Source organism: Piliocolobus tephrosceles, chromosome 17, assembly GCF_002776525.5.
Source record: "Piliocolobus tephrosceles isolate RC106 chromosome 17, ASM277652v3, whole genome shotgun sequence".
Taxonomy (NCBI): domain Eukaryota; kingdom Metazoa; phylum Chordata; class Mammalia; order Primates; family Cercopithecidae; genus Piliocolobus; species Piliocolobus tephrosceles.
This window is the reverse complement of record NC_045450.1, coordinates 60,091,522-60,112,195: the sequence shown is the minus strand read 5'-3', so window position 1 is coordinate 60,112,195 and position 20,674 is coordinate 60,091,522. Positions and strand designations below refer to the sequence as shown.

General features: G+C 43.7%; 1 protein-coding gene across 2 annotated transcripts in view; it reads left to right on the top strand.

The window, feature by feature from the left end:
• CFDP1 (craniofacial development protein 1) overlaps window positions 1–20,674 on the top strand; it is a 155,235-nt gene that overhangs the window by 27,823 nt on the left and 106,738 nt on the right. For both annotated transcript variants that reach the window (XM_026456466.1, XM_026456465.1), the window contains exon 5: window positions 19,790–19,909. In XM_026456466.1, the coding sequence (XP_026312251.1) occupies window positions 19,790–19,909 (120 nt within the window). The remainder of the gene's footprint in view (window positions 1–19,789; window positions 19,910–20,674) is intronic.

Below are 20,674 nucleotides of genomic sequence, written 5' to 3'. Positions count from 1 at the left end.
TGTTTTCAAAGTTTATATTAAATGCTTCATTAGTAGCCATTTTCAATAATTTATCCCATCAAGTTATAATTAAATTTAAGTTATATTTTAGTGAAAGAAAAAAGGAATTCTGGAAGCCCGAATTTCCTATACATGAATTCTTTTTTTTTTTTTTTTGAGACAGGGTCTTGCTCTGTTGTTCACGCTAGCCTCAACCAACTACGAGGCTCAATTGACTTCCCCCGACCTCAGCCTCCTGAGTAACTGGGGCTACAGGCATATGCCACCCGTGCCTATCTAACTTTTAAAATTGTTTTGTAGCGATGTCGTCTCACTGTGTTGCCCAGGCTGCTGTTGAACTCCTGGGCTCAAACGATCCTGCTGCCTTGGCGCCCCAAAGTGCTGGGATTACAGATGTGAGCCACCACACCCAGCCATGTGTGAATATTTTTTAAATAGAAAGTACAATTCAAAACATTCTATGAAACATGTTAATTTATAGAAACACTACTTTTCTAGGCTTCTATCTTTCATTATTACCTGTATAATTTATTTGCTACTGAAAAACATGTGAAATTACTTTCTTGCCTGGAACTACTAGGATTATTTTTTGTTTTTTAGAGACAGGAGCTGTCTCACTCTGTCACCCAGGTTGGAGTGTGGTTGTGCAGTCATTGCTTACTGTAACCTTGAACTCATGGACTCAAGTGATCCTTCCATTTCAGCCTCCCACCACACCCTTCCAAGTGAACATCACCACAACTAGCTAATTATTTTATTTCATTTATTTGCTTGTTTATCTATCTATCTATCTATCTATCTATCTATCTATCTATCTATCTATCTATCTATCTATCTAAGACGGAGTCTCTGTCATCCAAGCTGGAGTGCAGTGGCATGATCTCGGCTCACTACAACCGCTGCCTCCCAGGTTCAGGTGGTTCTCCTGCCTCAGTCTCTCGAGGAGTTGGGATTACAGGCATCTGCCACCACAACTGGCTAACTTTTATATTTTTAGTACAGGTGGTCACCATGTTGACCAGGCTGGTTTCGAAATACTGACCTCAAGTGATGCTCCCGCCTCAGCCTCCCAAAGTGCTGGGATTACAGGCATGAGCTACCGCGCCCGGCTTATTTGTTTATTTTTATTTATTTATTTTTTATTTTTTGAGATGGAGTCTTGCTCTGTCACCCAGGCTGGAGTGCAGTGGTGTGATCTCGGCTTACCACAACCTACACCTCCCGGGTTCAGGCCGTTCTCCTGCCTCAGCCTCCCGGGTATTTGGAATTACAAGTGCGTGCCACCACGCCCAGCTAATTTTTGTATTTTGAGTAGAAATGGGGTTTCACCATGTTGGCTAGGCTGATCTTGAACTCCTGACCTTGTGATCCACCCGTCTTGGCTTCCCAAAGTGCTGGAATTACAGGCGTGAGCCACTGTGCCTGGCCTATTTGTTTATTTGTTTATTTTTAATATTGTATTTAATTTATTTGAGACAGGGTCTCACTCTGTTGCCCAGGCTGGAGTGTAGTGGTACCATCATGGCCCACTACAGCTGTGATCTCCCAGGCTCAAGAGATCCTTTCACCTCAGCCTCTCTGATACCTGGTGCCAAGACCAGCTTGGTCGGGGAGACCCTAACCCAGCGACACTGGAGGAATTAAAGACACACACACAGAAATACAGAGGTGTGAAGTGGGAAATCAGGGGTCTCACAGCCTTCAGAGCTGAGAGCCCTGAACAGAGATTTACCCACATACTTATTAACAGCAAGCCAGTTATTAGCATTGTTTCTATAGATACTTGATTAACTAAAAGTATGCCTTAAGGGAAACGAAGGGATGGGCCTAATTAAAGGAATAGATTGGACTAGTTAACTGTAGCAGGAGCATGTCCTTAAGGCACAGATCACTCATGCTATTGTTTGTGACTTAAGAATTCCTTTAAGCGGTTTTCCACCCTGGGTGGGCCAGGTGTTCCTTGCCCTCATTCCTGTAAACCCACAACCTTCCAGCTTGGGCGTTAGGGCCATTATGAACATATTACAGTGCTGTAGAGATTTTGTTTATGGCCAGTTTTGGGGCCAGTTTATGGCCAGATTTTGGGGGGGAGGGCTGCTCCCAACATGTCCCCCTTCTTTGATTTGCAAATCGAATAAAAGCAAAGGCAGCTTTGTCAGGGTGAGCTACTTCTCACAGGAGTCAGGATCCACATCTGCAGACTGTACGAAGACAAACAGCACAGATTAAAAACACATCATTGAAATCACAGAGCTTCCAAGTGTTTTTATCCATTTTCAGCTCCTTTAAGCACTCCAGTTCCTGGCATTAAGGTCAAGTGTGCCTGGGATGCTTTAAATATTTGTTCTTTAATTCTGCAATATCCAAAGACAAGTTTGTAGAGTGTCCTTCTAGAGGCTTTTTTATTTCTTCCCTAATTTTGATCCTTTTTTTTTTTTTTTTTTTCCTGAAACGGAGTCTCGCTCTGTCCCCCTGGCTGGAGTGCAGTGGTGCAATCTCGGCCCTCTGCAAGCTCCGCCTCCCAGGTTCCCACCGTTCTCCTGCCTCGGCCTCCTGAGTAGCTGGGACTACAGGTACCCGCCACCGCGCCTGGCTAATTTTTTGTATTTTTAGTAGAGACGGGATTTCACCGTGGTCTCCATCTCCTGACCTTGTGATCCTCCCACCTCGGCCTCCCAAAGTGCTGGGATTACAGGCGTGAGCCACCGCACTCGGCCAAATTTTGATCTTATTAAGAGCATTTAATAGTTTCCACAAATCGTTATGTTAAGCTCCTAGAGTGGACCAAATCATTTGAGGTTGAGGTGCCACTATACCGCCATGTTTCCAGATAATAGGAGCTTCTGCTGTACTTCTTATCATTTCTGCAATCTGACCGTTTTGTTCAGATCATCTTAACGTAGTGTGACCGTGGCACACAGACTGAGAGGTGCAATTTAAGCTAAACATCTCCTTAGGGGACCAATTAATAATGATTCCATAGGAATCGTTGCGCAGCACCTCTGCCTGTTCTGCAGTGCAATCTTCCTAAACAAGTACATTCATTTTTTTCTAATTGAGTGTAATCCTGTTTACAAATAGGTTTTTGAGGGTGGTATGCCTTAATTATAGGAGCAGATTTATTATGGTAAATACTGAGATCAGAAAGCATGTGTAACTGTGTCATAGAGCGATCGCATCCAGGCATTACTGCTAGCCAAGATTGATAAATATACCCAATAAGTGTAATTGTTCTCTTCAGTCCTTATTGAAGGAATATTCATGACAGTGGTGATAACCGCTATCATAGCTACCATTAAATTACTCGTTGTGACCGGTTATCCCACTTTCCTCAGGTTTTCTTCCACCATCTGTGACAGCTTCTTGATCTGTCCCCAGGTGGGTGGCTGTGTTCGATGGGTGTTGCTCATGACAGTTGGGGCCATCGTCAGCATCAGTCTTGACATGGCTGCAACCGGGTGGTCCTCGGGATCCACCCGGAGTCTCTTCCTCGGCATCTGTCTCGTGATAAGGTTTCAGGTGTCTTGATGGTATCCAAATCGGCTGTTGATTTTTGCCTGGAGAAATACAAGCATAACGTCTACCCCAAGTTATTATTTTACCTATTTCCCAACTTTTTGTTATTGAATCTCGCCACCAAATCAGTTGTTCTGTTTCTGTCTTTGCAGGTGGTTTCTGTAGATGCTGTTCGTGTGCTGATAACATCTGGCCTTTGGGCAGGCTCAAAAAAATTTAAGTTAATAATGCTAGATTCAGTTGCATCTGTGGGGTTCTATATACTCTGTCTCCCTTCTGCTTTTGCAACTGCTGTTTTAGGGAGAGATTCATTGTTTCCACTATGACTTGTCCTCGAGAATTGTATGGGATACCAGTAATGTGTTTAATATTCCACATAGAGAAGTGTAGCTAGAGCTTGGCTAGTATAGCCTGAGCATTATTTGTTTTAATAGAAGCTGGAATGCCCGTCACCACAAAACACTGCAAAAGATGACATTTAACATAGGCAGAAGACTCTCCTGATTGGTGTGTAGCCCGGACAAAGTGAGAAAAAGTGTCCACACATGCATGTACATAAGCTAGTCTCCCAAACAAGGGAACATATGTGACATCCATTTGCCAAAGAGAGTTAGGTTCCAGTCCTCAAGGATTAACTCCTCCTGTAAAAGATGAGGAATGTACCATTTGGCAAGTTGGGCATTGCTGGATAATAGCTTTAGCTTCCTTCCAGGTAATGCTGCATCTACATTTGAGACTAGAGGCATTAACATGGGTTAAATTGTGAAAATGTCTAGCATTAGATATTGCCTTAGCAACTAGGTGATCAGCCATTTGATTCCCTTCAGTCAAAGGTCCTGGAAGAGGTGTATGAGCCCTAATGTGAGTGATGTAAAAAGGGTGCATTCTACTCCTAACTGCTGTTTGCAGCTGGGTAAATAAAGTCATTAGTTGTTCATCTGTATGAAATTGTAGCTGAGCATTTTCTTTTTTTTTTTTTTTTTGAGATGGAGTCTGGCTCTGTCACCCAGGCTGGAGTGCAGTGGTGCAATCTCAGCTCACTGCAAGCTCTGCCTCCTGGGTTCATGCCATTCTCCTGCCTCAGCCTGCCGAGTAGCTGGGACTACAGGTGCCGCCACCAAGCCCGGCTAATTTTTTTGTATTTTTAGTATAGATGGGGTTTCACTGTGTTAGCCAGGATGGTCTCAATCTCCTGACCTTGTGATCCACCCACCTCAGCCTTCCAAAGTGCTGGGATTACAGGCTTGAGCCAGCATGCCCGGCCGAGCATTTTCAATTAACTGTGTGGAATGAACCACGTATGAAGAATCAGAAATCACATTAAGAGGCATATCAAAAGCAGTCAATACCTCAGTTACCGCTACAAGCTCTGCTTTTTGAGCTGAAGTATAGGGCATCTGGAAAACTTTACTTTTCGAGCCAGAATAAGAAGCTTTACCATTACTAGACCCATCTGTAAGACAATGAAAATGCTTAGCAGGCTGCAGGTTGTTTACTGCAGGAATTGTAAATGCAAACTGTTGACAGTCTTGCTCAGCTAAGGGGATACTAAAGAAATAGTCTTTTAAATCTGTGACTATTAAAGCCCAGTTTTTTTTGAATTATAGCAGGAGAAGGCAATCCTGGCTGTACTGCTCCTATAGGTTGTGTAACTGAATCGATGACTCTTAAGTAAGTTAACATTCTCTGTTTACCTGATTTATTCTTAATTACGAAAACTGGAGAATTCCTAGGGGAAAATGTTGGAGCTATGTGCCCATTTTTTTAATTGTTCAGTAACTAATGCCTCTAAAGCCTCCAGTTTCTCTTTACTTAGAGGCCATTGTTCTATCCAAATTGGCTTATCTGTTAACCATTTTAAAGGTATAGGTTCTGGAGGCTTAACAATGGCCGCCATCAAAAATTATTTCCTAATCTTTGGCGGGAACTTTGTTTTTCTACTTTAAGTGGCTCTTTCGAACCTTGCAAATTTTTTTCTAGTCCCATACCAGGGACATACCCCATTTCATGTATCGTATGTTGACTTTGAGGGCTATCTAATTGTTCTAGAATTAGAACTTGTGCTCCCCATTGTTGTAATAAATCTCTTCCCTGTGAATTTATAGGTACAGAAGTTATAATTGATAGAATAGTCCCAGATTGTCCATTGGGCCCTTTACAATGCAAAATATAACTACTTTGAAATACTTCAGAGGCTTTACCAACTCCAACTATGTTAAATTGAGTGGCTTGAATTGGCTACACAGACGGCCAGTGCCGTAGAGAAATGATTGAAATGTCTGCTCCTGTATCTACCAAACTTTTAAATTTCTTTCCTTGAGTAGTTATTTCACAGATAGGACGTTTATCAGTAATTTGATTTACCCAATAAGCTACTTTGCCTTGTTTATTTGTGCTTCCAAATCCTCCTGTTGGTTTAATTTCACTTTTCTCTGTTCCTACATATGGCACAGTCAGGAGCTGTGCTGTGTGCTCTCCTGTCTGCTTTCCAGGGAACAAGTAGATACAAAAATTTGAATTTCCCCATTGTAATCTGAATCAGTGACTCCTGTATGTATTTGTATCCCTTTTAAACTTAAACTCAATCTTCCTAAAAGTAATCCTATTGTCCCTGCTGACAAGGGTCCACAGACTCCTCTTGGAACCTTTTGCGGGGGTTCCCCAGACAGAAGGCTCAGAGCTCTTGTGCAGCATAAATCTACTGTGGCACTACCGGCTGTGATGGGGGACAAACATTGTACAGGGGTGAGGGAATGGCCTGAGCTGGAATTGCCCTGGTTTAGAATGGGGCCCGGGATGGGCCCCTCATGATGTTTCCTGAAATCGGGTTCCCATGTTTATCAGACTTAGAGTGACAATGATTGGCCCATGTTTTCCTTTTTTACATTTTGTACATATTTCAGGATCAGCAGTTTTCTTTTTTCCCCTATCTGGCAGCCTGACTTGCTGATTTTTTCTACCATGCTTCCCACAGTTAAAACAAGTTCCAGGAAATGGAGTATTTCCTTTATCCACTCAGTCCTGCCATTGCCTGTGCCAACAAAGTAGCTTTATGCAGATTACCTCCACTACCATCACAGGCCTTGATATAATCAACTAAATGTGCTTTCCCTCTAATAGGTCACAGAGCAGCCTGGCGATCGGAATTAGCATTGTCAAAAGCTGATAACTGCAGCACTATATCCTGAGCAGCCAAATCTGCAATCATCTTTTTGAGGGACTTCTGTAACTGAGCTGTAAAATCAACGTATGGTTCTCTTGGTCCCTGTTTTATAGCACTAAAGGAAGGGTATTGTTCTCCACCTGAAGTGATTTTTTTCCCAAGCTCTAATGCACACTCCTCTAAGCTGTTCTATGGCATCATCCTGCATGACCACTTGTGCATCTAAACCAGCCCAGCCGCCAACCCCCAAAAGTTGGTCTGCAGTTATATTAATTTGAGGTTGGGCCTGGGCATTGCGAGCAGCCTGAATGGAAGCTTCATCTGCCAACCAAGTTTTAAATTGTAAGCCAGAGCTAGACAAGCTCGAATAAGAGCATCCCGGTTGGTAGGAATCATCCAACTGGAAACAGCAACATTCTTTAACAGTCCCTTTACAAAAGGAGAACCTAGTCCATACTGATTTATAGCTTGTTTAAATTCTTTGAGCAATTTAATGTAAGGCTCAAATGTAGCTATAATGTTTCCCTGTTGATCTGGGGGGTATATTCTAACAGGGAATGGCCAAGCCTCTATATCACTCTCTCGTCTAGCTTGCTGAATTCCTGCCTGAATAGAACTAAGAGCGGTGCTGCTTGAACAGTCACTGGGGCAACTACTTTTCGCCCAGTGTCCTCCAGAAAAGAAAAATCTTGAGGGTCTTTTTCTTCAAAATAATAATGAGGGAGTGCAGAAGGGTAGGGATGAACCTCTCCTTCCTTTGCCACTTTAGCTTTAGCTGATAAACATGCTCTGTAACCTCTTCTGTTACTTCACTATATTCTCGTTCCTCCTCATCATCAGTGTGAAAAAGTTCCAAGGTGAAACAAACCAGACCCCACACCTGTCCGATTGTTACCCTGAAGCTTCTGAGCTCCCCTTGTTACTCACTATGGTGATTGCTTTAAGAGTACTTGGGTGTCCTCCAGCTAGTTTTCTGTTCCAACCATCGCTCTGGTGACCCTTCGACCTGGATTCGTGCCCCATGTTGGGTGCCACTTGCCGAGACCAGCTCGGTCGGGGAGACTCTAACCCAGTGGCGCTGGAGGAATTAAAGACACACAAACAGAAATATAGAGGTGTGAAGTAGGAAATCAGGGGTCTCACAGCCTTCAGAGCTGAGAGGCCCAAACAGAGATTTACCTACATATTTATTAACAGCAAGTCAGTCATTAGCATTGTTTCTGTACTTGATTAGCTAAAAGTATCCCTTATGTGAAATGAAGGGATGGGCCGAATTAAAGGAATAGGTTTGGCTAGTTAACTGCAGCAGATCTGTGCTTAAGGCACAGATTGCTCATGCTGTTGTTTGTGGCTTAAGAATGCCTTTAAGTGGTTTTCCGCCCTGGGTGGGCCAGGTGTTCCTTGCCCTCATTCCCGTACACCCACAACCTTCCAGCTTGGGCATTAGAGTCATTATGAACATGCTACAGTGCTGCAGAGATTTTGTTTGGGGCCAGTTTATGGCCAGATTTGCTGGGAATATAGGTATTGGCCACCATGCCTAGCTAATTTGTTTTTATTTTTTTGAGACGAGGTCTCCCTATGTTGCTTAGGCTCGTCTTGAACTCCTGGGCTCAAGTGATCCTCCTGCCTTAGCCTCCCAAAGTGTTGGGATTACAGGCATGAGCCACTGCACCTGGCCTATTTTATTTTTTTGTAGAGATGGGGTCTTGCTGTATTGCCCAAGGTGGTCTTGACCTCTTGTCCTCAAGTGATCCTCCTGCTTTGGCCTCCCAAAGTGCTGGGATTACAGGTGTGAGCCATCACGCTCAGCTGACCATCTGCATAAATTTTTTTTTCTTTTCTTTTCTTTTCTTTTTTTTTTGTGAGACAGGGTTTTGCTCTGTCACTCAGGCTGGAGTGCAGTGGTACAGTCTTGGCTCACTGCAGCCCATGCCTCCTGTGCTCAGGCAATCCTCTCACCTCAGCCTCCTGAATACCTAGCACTGTAGATGCATAGCACCATGCCTGGGTCATTTGTTTTTTTTTTTTTGAGACGGCATCTAACTCTGTCACCCAGGCTGAAGTGCAATGGCACAATCTCAGCCCACTGCAACTTTACCTCCTGGGTTCAAGCAATTCTCCTGCCTCAGCCTCCTGAGTAGCTGGACTACAGGCATGTACCACCATGCCTGGTTAAATTTTTTTTGTCTTTTTAGTAGAAAAGAGGTTTCACCTTGTTGGTCAGGCTGGTCTGGAACTCCTGACCTCAAATGATCTGCCTGCCTCATTCTCCCAAAGCACCAGGATTGCAGGCATGGGCCACCATGCCCAGCCTGTTGTGTTTTTTGTATAGCTGGGTTTACCCAGGCTGGTCTCAAACTCCTGGGCTCAAGCCATCTGCCTGCCTCGGCCTCCCAAAGTGTTGGAATTACAGGCATGAGCCACCATGCCTGGCACCTGTATAAATTTTTAAAATTACAATTGATTAACAATTGAAATGATTGTAAAAAGTTATAAAAATAAATGCTTACATTTTATTACATTTTTAGGCTTTAGTTGACAAAATAATTCTAAAATATCACACACATTGTAATGTCCTACTGCATGTGACTGATAATTCATATCACATGTGACTCACCTTGCAAATGTGACATAACTGAATTTATACTCTGTTGAATGGAAGGGCTGACTGCTCATGTCTTGAGTATTGTGACATTGTCAAATTGCTGTACAAGTTTCTAAATACTCACAGTTTCTGTGCCCATCTCATCTTGGACCAATAACAGGTAGTTTTGCAGTCAAAACTTGAATAGCACTGTATGCAAATGATTCCATTCAGTTTTTCCCCAGTTATCCCAATAATGTACTTTATAGCTGTATTTCTTGTGCAATCCAAGATCCAATCTAGAAGTCCAATGCGCTGTCCGTTGCACTGTGGAGCCACCTCTAAGATCCAATCTAAGATGAAAACCATAATTGGTCTTTTGTTGTTGTTATTGTTTTTGCATTTGGTCTTTTTAAACTCTTTGTACTTAGAACTATTTTTCATGCCTTTTCTGTATTTCACAGCATTGGTTTTAAACTTTTTGTTTCTTGTTTTTTAAGAGTCCAGGCCATTTGTGTTGCATAATGTCCCCCAATTTGGATTGCTGCATTGTTTATGATGAGCTTCAGATTAATTATGTTAGACAAAAATACTACATTGATGATGCTTCTCATCCATCAAGAGACTCAACATTGATGGGGATAAGTTAGGCCACCAGTATCTTAAGACAGTACCTTCCAGAATTCTTCATTGTAAGGCACCCTTTTCCTTGGTAATTACTTGTTTTCATGATCCATAAATATTAATAATAATTATTATTTTGAGACAAGGTCTTTACTCTGTTGCCCAGACTGGAGTGCAGTGGTGTGATCTTGGCTCACTGCAACCTCCGCCTCCTGGGTTCAAGCGATTCTCCTGCCCCAGCCTCATGAGTAGCTGGGATTACAGACACCTGCCACCACACCTGGCTAAATTTTGTAATTTTAGTAGAGACAGGGTTTCATCGTGTTGGCCAGGCTGGTCTCAAACTCCTGACCTCAAATGATCCGCCCACTTTGGCCCCCCAAAGTGCTGGGATTACAGGCGTGAGCCACCACGCCTGGCCCCATAAATAATTATTGATGATATGAATTAGTAATGTATTTTACTGCCTGAAATCATTCTGGAAGCTATTGAGTTGTCCATCCAGTAGGGGACCAACAGAACACTGACAGTATAAACTTTTAATAGTTTGAAAGTCCTATAAACATAATATAGAAAGTATATTAATGTACCATTAGGAATATAGGTTTAAAAGTTTTTTTGAAGTCTTTTTTGGCTTGAATTATTTTCTATGTGTCATGTAGACTATCTAAGAAAGATTTATTTATAACTTCACCAGTGGCCCTCACACAGAGTGTACAAAAAGCTGGTGAATAACTGTTGCTGTAAGAAGTCATTAGGCTGGGCGCAGTGACACATGCCTGTAATCCCAGCACTTTGGGAGGCTGAGGAGGGAGGATTGCTTGAGTCCAGTGGTTGAAGACCAGCCTGGGCAACATGGAGAAACTCCATTTGTACAAAAAATATAAAAATTAGCCAGTCATTGTGGTGTGTGTCTATAGTCTCAGCTACTTGGGAGGCTGAAGTAGAAGGATCCCTTGAGACCAGGAGGCAGAGGTTGCTGTGTGCCAAGATCGTGCCACTGAACTCCAGCCTGGGTAACAGAGTGAGACCCTGTCTCAAAAAAAAGTCATAAATTTTCAGTCAAATTAAATATTGTGGACTTGTTAATAAATACTAAGATAGTTTTGTGCCATAAATTTCCTATTTCAGGTTTGAAAACAAGTGGATGGTAATTTTTTTAAAATGTACTTGATGGGTATTCAGGAAGTCTGCTGTTTTCATAATTTGCCAGGAGAGGGCAGCACCATGTCTATAAAAAACAACTGAGTATGGAAGCACTTTTTTCATATAAATTACATTGTATTTCAAAATGATGCATGCTTATTACTTTAAAATTCATACGTTACAGAGATATATAACATGAAAAGTGAAAGTTCTGTAACTCCCTTCCCCTAAAGAAAACAAAAACCCTGTTAATAGTGGGCATGTTGACAGGATTTTTTTTTAACTTAAATTATTTACACTTAAATTTAGGCATTATAAGGAATTCTCATGAGGGGACTTATGAGATCTGAATTTTCATTGATAACCAGATACAAATTTGTTGTATGGATTTGAGCATACGTTTTAATTTCTTCATGTAATTATTTTTGTCTCTGTATTAAGAGCATTACTTCATCTTTAAGAAATGTGAGAAGGGCTAGTGATGATGGGAAGGAATTTGTAGGTCTAAGTGTAAAGTAGTGTTAGCACAAAGTTAGTCTTGGGTTTTCTAACTGTATTTTAATGTTAAATTTTGGGCTTTGGTCATTTCGTTTTGTTTTTGTCCCCACTTGAAAAATGTTTAGCTTATTAACCTAGGGGAATGGGGGAATATAGTGTTTTGTATTCTGCCCTATCACATAACCAGCTGAGCCAGTTAGCTCAGACTTTCCTAAATGATTCACCTTTTGGAAAAAGCCAGTCATGGAAAGTTTCTGCCCAAATAAAGACTTTCAGGGAGTTCTGAGTAAGTGAAAATAAGGTTAAAATGGAATTTCTGCTGAGAACACTTGAATTAACTATTGCTAATAATAGGCCTTTTCCTGTCAGGGTTCCCTCTTGTGCGTTACAAGTGGTCTATAATAATTTAACTGTTCACAGTTATAAAATAACTGTGAAGATATTTTGATAGTTGAATCCCTTATTGCTTGTTAAAAGTGGAGTTGTTCTAGGCATACTATCAATGAAGAGTAATCTGCTAGTATTACTTGGTGTCAGTTACTGAAGTTCCTGAAATATATATACCAGTGTTTCCTAGTGAATATAGATGGGACTTTGGCACTAAGAAATTATGAGAGATACTCCCACAGTTTATACTTTTTCCATGCTGCTTTTATGCCACTTACTATATATCATGTATTACCATGACTTGCTTTCATGGTTGACTGTTCTGCTGAACTGTGAGCTCCTTAAGAACAAAAGTCATGTGGTTTTTTTTTATATGTTCAACATCTAACAGTGCTTGGAGCTAGGTCACTTTTCAGAAAATGTTGACCTGATTGTCTTAGGTGACTCTTTCCAGTTTTGTCATTTCTATAAAGGTAGTAAAAAACAAAAGCAAACATGAATTACATAGAAGCTACTTTTCCTTAAGCTATCACTTAGGTCATTTGATTTCATCTTCTCTATCACCAACATTCTAAAACTTCACAGTGATTTGCCTTGATGTAAATCTTTTTATTTTTTATTTTTTTGAGACAGAGTCGCGCCCTGTCACACCCAGACTGGAGTGCAATGGCACGATCTCAGCTTACTGCAACCTCTGCCTTCCGGGTTCAAACACATCTCCTGGCTTAGCCTCCCGAGAACCTGGGATTACAGGCACCTTCCACCACCCTAAGCTAATTTTTGTTTGTTTGTTTGTTTTTGAGACAGAGTGTTGCTCTGTTGCCCAGGCTGGAGTGCAGTGGCGTGATCTTGGCTCACTGTAAGCTCTACCTTCCGGGTTCACGCCATTCTCCTGCCTCAGCCTCCCCAGCAGCTAGGACTACAGGCGCCTGCCACCACGCCTGGCTAATATTTTATATTTTTAGTAGAGACAGTGTTTCACCGTGTTAGCCAGGATGGTGTCGATCTCCTGACCTCGTGATCCACCTGCCTCGTTCTTCCAAAGTGCTGAGATTACAGGCGTGAGCCACCATGCCCAGCCAATTTTTGTATGTTTTAATAGAGACAGGGTTTCACCATGTTGCCAGGCTAGTCTGCAACTCCTGACCTCATGATCCGCCCACCTCGGCCTCCCAAAGTGCTGGGATTACAGGTGTGAGCCACCGCGTCCAGCCGGATGCTTTTAAATTGGCTGCATCCAGTGTTCTATGGCTCTTTTTATAGAAGCTCATCCTTCACTTCTAGGACGTTTTCTTTTTTTTTTTTTTTTTTGAGATGGAGTCTTGCTTTGTTGCCCAGGCTGGAGTGCAGTGGCGCGATCTTGGCTCACTGCAAGCTCCGCCTCCCAGGTTCACACCCTTCTCCTGCCTCAGCCTCCCGAGTAGCTGGGACTACAGGCGCCCGCCACCACGCCCGGGTCATTTTTTTGTACTTTTAGTAGAGACGGGGTTTCACCATGTTAGCCAGGATGGTCTCGATCTCCTGACCTTGTGATCCACCTGCCTCGGCCTCCCAAAGTGCTGGGATTACAGGCGTGAGCCACCGCGCCCGGCCATAGGACGTTTTCTTTTATTGTTTTTAACTTCCCCCTATTTTCTGTTTTTGTGAAATTCATATTAGTAGAATTGATATGACAGGCCAGGGCAGGCTAGGCTGAGGTAACAAACTCAGCAACTCAGTAGCATAATACAGTACATTATTTCTTACTGGTATAAAGTCCAATGTGAGTTGGGTAGTATTCTATCTTGTAACTCAGTTGTGTAGAACACCTAGGCTTCAGGGTTGCTCTGGCAAAGGAAGAATGAATACATAGATTTTCATGTAATTCCTCTGTTTTCAGAATGGACTTCAGCCATGCCTTTTGAGTCTGGAACTTCTGTGGTTTTCATTTCTCCAGAGTAATGGGTTCTGCTGAATTGGGGATGGGGTAGAGCAGTAGCCTGTGGTATGATGTGCTGCTGAAGGAGATCTGGGACCTAGTTGCTCCTGATGGAGAATTCCAACTGGTTTTAGCCCTATTCCTTTCCTCTGCCTCGAAAGGTTCCTGGTATCTCAATTTAATGAGCCTTTCTAGGGTACTGTAGTACACATTGGCTTGCCTGTTTTTGGCCATTCCACATACCTATAGGCTTAGGAGATCAGAGAAAACAAAAACCAAAGCCAGTTATTACTTGTCTACTTGCTTTCTACTTTCTTTTTTTTTTTTTTTTTTTTTGAGACAAGGTCTCACTCTATTGCCCAGGCTATATATAGTACCACGATAATAGCCAACTGTAACCTTGAACTCCTAGCTTCAAGCGATCCTCTTGCCTCAGCTTTCCAAGCAGCTGGGACTACAGGCGCACACCATGATGCCTGGCTGATTTTTTTTTTTTTTGAGATGGAGTTTTGCTTTTTTTGCCGAGGCTGGAGTGCAGTGGCACAATCTCGGCTCACTGCAACCTCTGCCTCCTGGGTTCAAGCGATTCTCCTGCTTCAGCCTCCCAAGCGGCTGGGATTACAGGCATGTGCCACCACGGTGGTGTGGATAATTTTGTATTTTTAGCAGAGACGGGGTTTCTCCATGTTGATCAGGCTGATCTCGAACTCCTGACCTCAGCTGATCCACCCGCCTCAGCTTCCCAAAGTGCTGGGATTACAGGCGTGAGCCACCGTGCACAGCCGATTTTTAAAAATTTTTTGTAGAGACAGGGTCTTGCTGTGTTGCCCAGGGCTCAGGTAATCCTCCTGCCCTTGGCCTCCCAAAGTGCTGGAATTACAGGCCCGAGCTACTGCACCTGGCTGCTTTCTACTGTCAGAAAATTTGGGCTGGGCACAGTGGCTCACGCCTGTAATCCCAGCACTGGGAGGCCAAGGCAGAGGACTGCTTGAGCCCAGGAGTTTGAATCCAGCCCAGGCAGCATGATGAGACCCTGTCTTTTTTTTTTTTTTTTTTTTTTTTTTTGAGACGGAGTCTCGCTCTGTCGCCCAGGCTGGAGTGCAGTGGCCGGATCTCAGCTCACTGCAAGCTCCGCCTCCTGGGTTCACGCCATTCTCCTGCCTCAGCCTCCCAGGTAGCTGGGACTACAGGCGCCCGCCACCTCGCCCGGCTAGTATTTTGTATTTTTTAGTAGAGACGGGGTTTCACCGTGTTAGCCAGGATGGTCTCGATCTCCTGACCTCGTGATCCACCCGTCTCGGCCTCCCAAAGTGCCGGGATTACAGGCTTGAGCCACCGCGCCCGGCCGATGAGACCCTGTCTTTAAAACATAAAAAGAGAAGATAATTCTGTTGGCATCCCTTTTCTATTACACTTCTTCTCATTATCCTTGTGTAGTTTCATCTTTTTAAACTTACCACTATTTAGTAGGGTTTTGGCAGGATTGGAATAAAGCATGTGTTCAGATTACTATATGTAAGTGGCAGCTTCTGCTTGTTCTTCACTAGCTGGTCTGCCCCAGATTCTACCCAGAGCAAGGAAATTTAAAGGTACCCTTTCTAGTTTAGTACTCTGGAACCCTGCATTAAGCCTGAGATTTGGATGTGGGTTTATTTTGTAATTTTTAAAACAGTGTAAGAAAGCACCTCAAAATTTAGTGACTTTAAAAAGTAATTGTTTTATTTTAATTTCTCTTGATTCCAGGGGTAGCTGGGCTCAGCTAGGCTGTTCTTACTCAGGGTCTCTTGTACAGTTGTAATCAGATAGTGGCTAAGTGTGGAACCACTTCACAGGTTTCCTTACTCCCATGTCTGATGCCAGAGCTAGGAAGGCTCAAACACCTGGGGGTTGGTACAGGCTTCTCAGACGTCTGCCTCTGTGTGATCTTCCTATATGATCTCTCCAACATAGTGGCTGCAGAGTAACCAGATTTGTTTCGTGGTAGCTTGGAGTTTCAAAGGTACATTCTTGAGAAAGACGGAGACAGGGACAGACAGACAGAGCGTGCCAGGTGGAAATTGTATCATCTTTTATTCGCTAGCCTCAGAAGTCATGTCATGCCACTTCCACAGAACTGTTTGAGTTGAGACAGCCACAAAGGCCCATTCACTCTCAAGGGGTGATGACACAGACTCCCCCTCTAACTGGGAAACTAGTATCAGGTTTCTAGAAGAGCATATGGGGATGGGAAATTTGTGGCAACCATCTTTGGAATATGCTGTCTGCTATAGGGTTCTCTATAGCATTGCTGCTTAATCTCAGGATAGCCTTGAATAAGTAACATAACCTTATATTTCAGTTTTCTTACTCACAAAATGTAAATGTGTCAGTCAGCTCTTGCTACACTAGTGCTGCGTAGCATACCATTCCAAAACTCAGTGATATAGAATGATAAGCGTTTACTTGTTGCCTGTGTTCCTCTGAGTATCTGAGATTGAGTGATTTAGACTCAGCTCAGCTCAGCTACAAGTTGCTTATTTGTTGGATTCAGGTCTGCAGCATGTCTTTCTGCCATTTTGGACCAGCAGCCCGTTGAGGTACATTCTCCTTATGACTCAAGGGACGAATTCAAGGGGCAGGAGAAACAGCACAAACATGTTTAAACTTCTCTTTCTCTCAGATCAGCTAATACTTCATTGGCCTTTGAAGCAAGTCATGTATCCAAGCTCAGCATCAGTGGAGTAGGGAAATATTTTTTTTGTTTTGTTTTGGCTTTGTCCTTTTATTTTTATTTATGTATTTATTTATTTATTTGAGATGTAGTGTTGCTCTGTCGCCTGGGCTGGAGTGCGGTGGCGGAATCTTGGCTCACTGCAACCTCTGCCTCCCGGGTTCATGCGGTTCTCCTGCCTCAGCCTCCCGAGTACCTGGGATTACAGGTGCCTGCCACTATGCCTGGCTAATTTTTTGTACTTTTTTTAGTAAAGACAGGGTTTCACCATGTTGGCCAGGCTGGTCTTGAACTCCTGACCTCATGATCTGCCCGCCTTGACCTCCCAAAGTGCTGAGATTACAGGCGTGAGCCACTGCGCCCGGCCTGTTTTTTTCTTTTTGAGACAAAGTGTTGCTATGTTGTCCAGGCTGGAGTGCAGTGATGCTTCTCAGCTCACTGCAACCTCTACCTCCCAGGTTCAAGTGATTCAGCCTCCAAAGTAGCTGGGATTACAGGCACGCACCACCACACCCAGTTAATTTTTGTATTTTTAGTAGAGATGGGGTTTCATCATGTTGACCAGGCTGGTCTTGAACTCCTGACCTCAAATGATCTGCCCACTTCGGCCTCCCAAAGTGCTGGAATTACAGGCGTGAGCCACCATGGCTGGCCCTGGGCTCACTATTACAGCACATCCCAAAGTGCTGGTATTACAGGCATGAGCCACTGTACCTGACCTGGTTTTAAAACAAACAACGCCGGGCACGGTGGCTCACACCTGTAATCCCAGCACTTTGGGAGGCCTAGGTGGGTGGATCACGAGGTCAGAAGATCAAGACCATCCTGGCTAACATGGTGAAAGCCCGTCTCTACTAAAAATACAAAATAATTAGCCGGGTGTGGTGGCGGGCACATGTAATCCCAGCTACTCGGGAGGCTTAGGCAGAAGAATGGCGTGAACCCAGGAGGTGGAGGTTGCAGTGAGCCGAGATCACGCCACTGCATTCCAGCCTAGGAGACAGAATAAGACTCCATCTCAAACAAAAACAAACAAACAAACAAAAAAAACAAGAAAAAACTTATCAGAGGGCTACAAAAGAGACCACCGCTGCCGGCCATAATAGATTGCATTTAAACAAAATTCCTCAGGTGTTTTTGTTAACCTGGAAAGCCTAGGCAGGGATTAAACATTTCTCCTTCTCTATCTGAATTCTCAGGTACCATAAATACCTTTATTTGAGCCGTTAGGACTCAGTTTTAGTGAAGATAATTTTTTCAGATTTGAAATTAGACAAATTCTCAGTCATGTTGCTTTCATCCATTCTCAAATTATTGCTACTTTAGCCAATTTTAAGGGATTTTGTTTCATCTTTGGGTTGTTTTGGATATAAAACAGGAGCCTTCTGCAGAATCTTCTCTATTTATTTATTTATTTTTGAGACACAGTCTCGCTCTGTTGCCCAGGCTGGAGTGTAGTGGCGTGATCTCAGCTCACTGCAACTTCCACCTCCTGGATTCAAGCAATTCTCCTGCCTCAGCCTCCCGAGTAGCTGGGATTACAGACGCCTGCCACCACGCCTGGTTAATTTTTTGTATTTTTAGTAGAGACAGGGTTTCACCATGTTGGCCAGCCTAGTCTCGAATTCCTGACCTCATGTTCCGCCTGCCTTGGCCTCCCAAAGTGCTGGGATTACAGGCATGGGCCACCGTGCCTGGTGGCCTCTTTTTTTTTTTTTTTAAGGCGGAGTCTTGCTCTGCCCGCCCAGGCTGGAGTGCAGTGGCCAGATCTCAGCTCACTGCAAGCTCCACCTCCCGGGTTTACGCCATTCTCCTGCCTCAGCCTCCCGAGTAGCTGGGACTACGGGCACCCGCCACCTCGCCCGGCTAGTTTTTTTGTATTTTTTTAGTCGAGACGGGGTTTCACCGTGTTAGCCAGGATGGTCTCTATCTCCTGACCTTGTGATCCGCCCGTCTCGGCCTCCCAAAGTGCTGGGATTACAGGCTTGAGCCACTGCGCCCGGCCTTTTTTTTTTTTTTTTTTTTTTAAACTCTTGTTTTTCTCCTTGAAATAGTGCCAGCCTAGGCATTATTTCCCAGTTCTATCACCCATATTCCCAATATTCCATCTTCCCCATCTCAGCTTTCACTGGGCCTTTAAGTCTAAGTGCTAATCTGCATGTGGGGTGCAGTGTGAGGGTGTTTTTCAGCCTTCACATCAGTAACCCAGCATGGAGATTTAGTATTTTTTTTTTTTTTTTTTGAGACAGAATCTCGCTCTGTCACCCAGGCTGGAGTGCAATGGCGTGATCTCAGCTCACTGCAACCTCCACCTCCTGGGTTCAAGCGATTCTCCTGCCTCAGCCTCCCTAGTAACTGGGACTACAGGCTCCCACCACCACGCCCACCGAGATTTAGTATTGACTGCTGCAGTATTTCATGCTGAGAAGTCATGGAGGGAAGATAGACTGCATTTAAACAACATTCCTCAGGTGTTTTTGTTAACTGGAAAGCCTAGGCAGAGATTAGACATTTCTCCTTCTCTCTATATCTGAATTCTCAGGTACCATAAATACCTTTATTTGATCCTTTAGGACTCAGTTTTAATGAAGATAATTGTTTCAGATTTGAAATTAGACAAAATTCTCAGTCATGTTGCTTTCGTCCATTCCCAAATTATTGCTAATTTAGCCAGTTTTAAGGGATTTTGTTTCATCTTTGGGTTGTTTTAGGGAGATATAATTTATACACATTCTTGTTCCATTTGTTAATTTTAGTGAGGGAAAGTGTCTTTTTTCTTTTTTTTTTGAGATGGCGCCTTGCTCTGTCGCCCAGGCTGGAGTGCAATGGCGTGATCTCGGCTCACTGCAACCTCCGCCTCCTGGGTTCAAGCGATTCTCCTGCCTCAGCCTCCTGAGTAACTGGGACTACAGGCTCCCACCACCACGCCCGGCTGATTTTTATATTTTTAAAAGAGACGGGGTTTCACCATTTTGGCCAGGATGGTCTTGATCTCTTGACCGCGTGATCTGCCTGCCTCGACCTCACAAAGTACTAGGAATACAGGCGTGAGCCACCGCACCCAGCCAGGAAAATGTCTTTATTGAAAGTTATTGTAGTAAACTTTTATCATAATGCTGAGCATCCAGAATTTATTGAAAGCCCAGTGGATCTTTTTCTAATTGTCTTTATTCCCTTTTCTAGCTTGTTTCTTTGTATTTATTCTTCTTGTAAGCTTGATGTCTTTTTTCCTTGGCACAGGGTGACTAAGGAAGTGGATGCTACATCTAAAGAGGCCAAATCCTTCTTCAAGCAGAATGAGAAAGAAAAACCACCGGCTAATGTCCCTTCAGCTCTGCCGTCACTCCCTGCTGGGTCAGGGTGAGTATTTGAGTCTCAGTCCCTTATGTACTTGGCACATTGGAGAAGCTTTCAGTGCAAATACCTGCTTTCGCTGCAGATCAGACACCTTGCCTGAGAGAGAGAGAATTATGATGCTGCTTTGCCTTTGCTGCCATGTTTACCAGAATGGAAGATGCAAAGGAAAATTAGCCATAACTTTCTCAGGAGGATTGCTTGAGCCCAGGAGTTTGTGACTAGCCTGGGCAATACATTAAGACCCTGTCTCTTAGAAAAAAAATTAGCTGGGCATGGTGGCTTGCACTTGTGTCCCAGCTACTGTGGAGGCTGAAGCAGGAAGATCACTTGAGTCCAGAAGGTTGAGACTGCAGTGAGCTGTGATTGTGCCACTGCACTCCAGCCTGGGTGACAGAGAGAGATCGTGTCTCTTAAAAAAAAAAAAAAGAAGAAGGAAGAAAATTAGCTGTAGCTTTCTTATTTGTTGCCAGCCTTAAAGAAGTCCTAGTTGGCTATCCCAGCACTTTGGGAGGCCGAGACGGGCGGATCACAAGGTCAGGAGATTGAGACCATCCTGGCTAACACGGTGAAACCCCGTCTCTACTAAAATACAAAAAAGTAGCCGGGCGTGTTGGCGGGCGCCTGTAGTCCCAGCTACTTGGGAGGCTGAGGCAGGAGAATGGCGTGAACCTGGGAGGCGGAGCTTGCAGTGAGCTGAGATCCGGCCACTGCACTCCAGCCCGGGCGACAGAGCGAGACTCCGTCTCAAATAAAAAAAAAAAAAAAAAA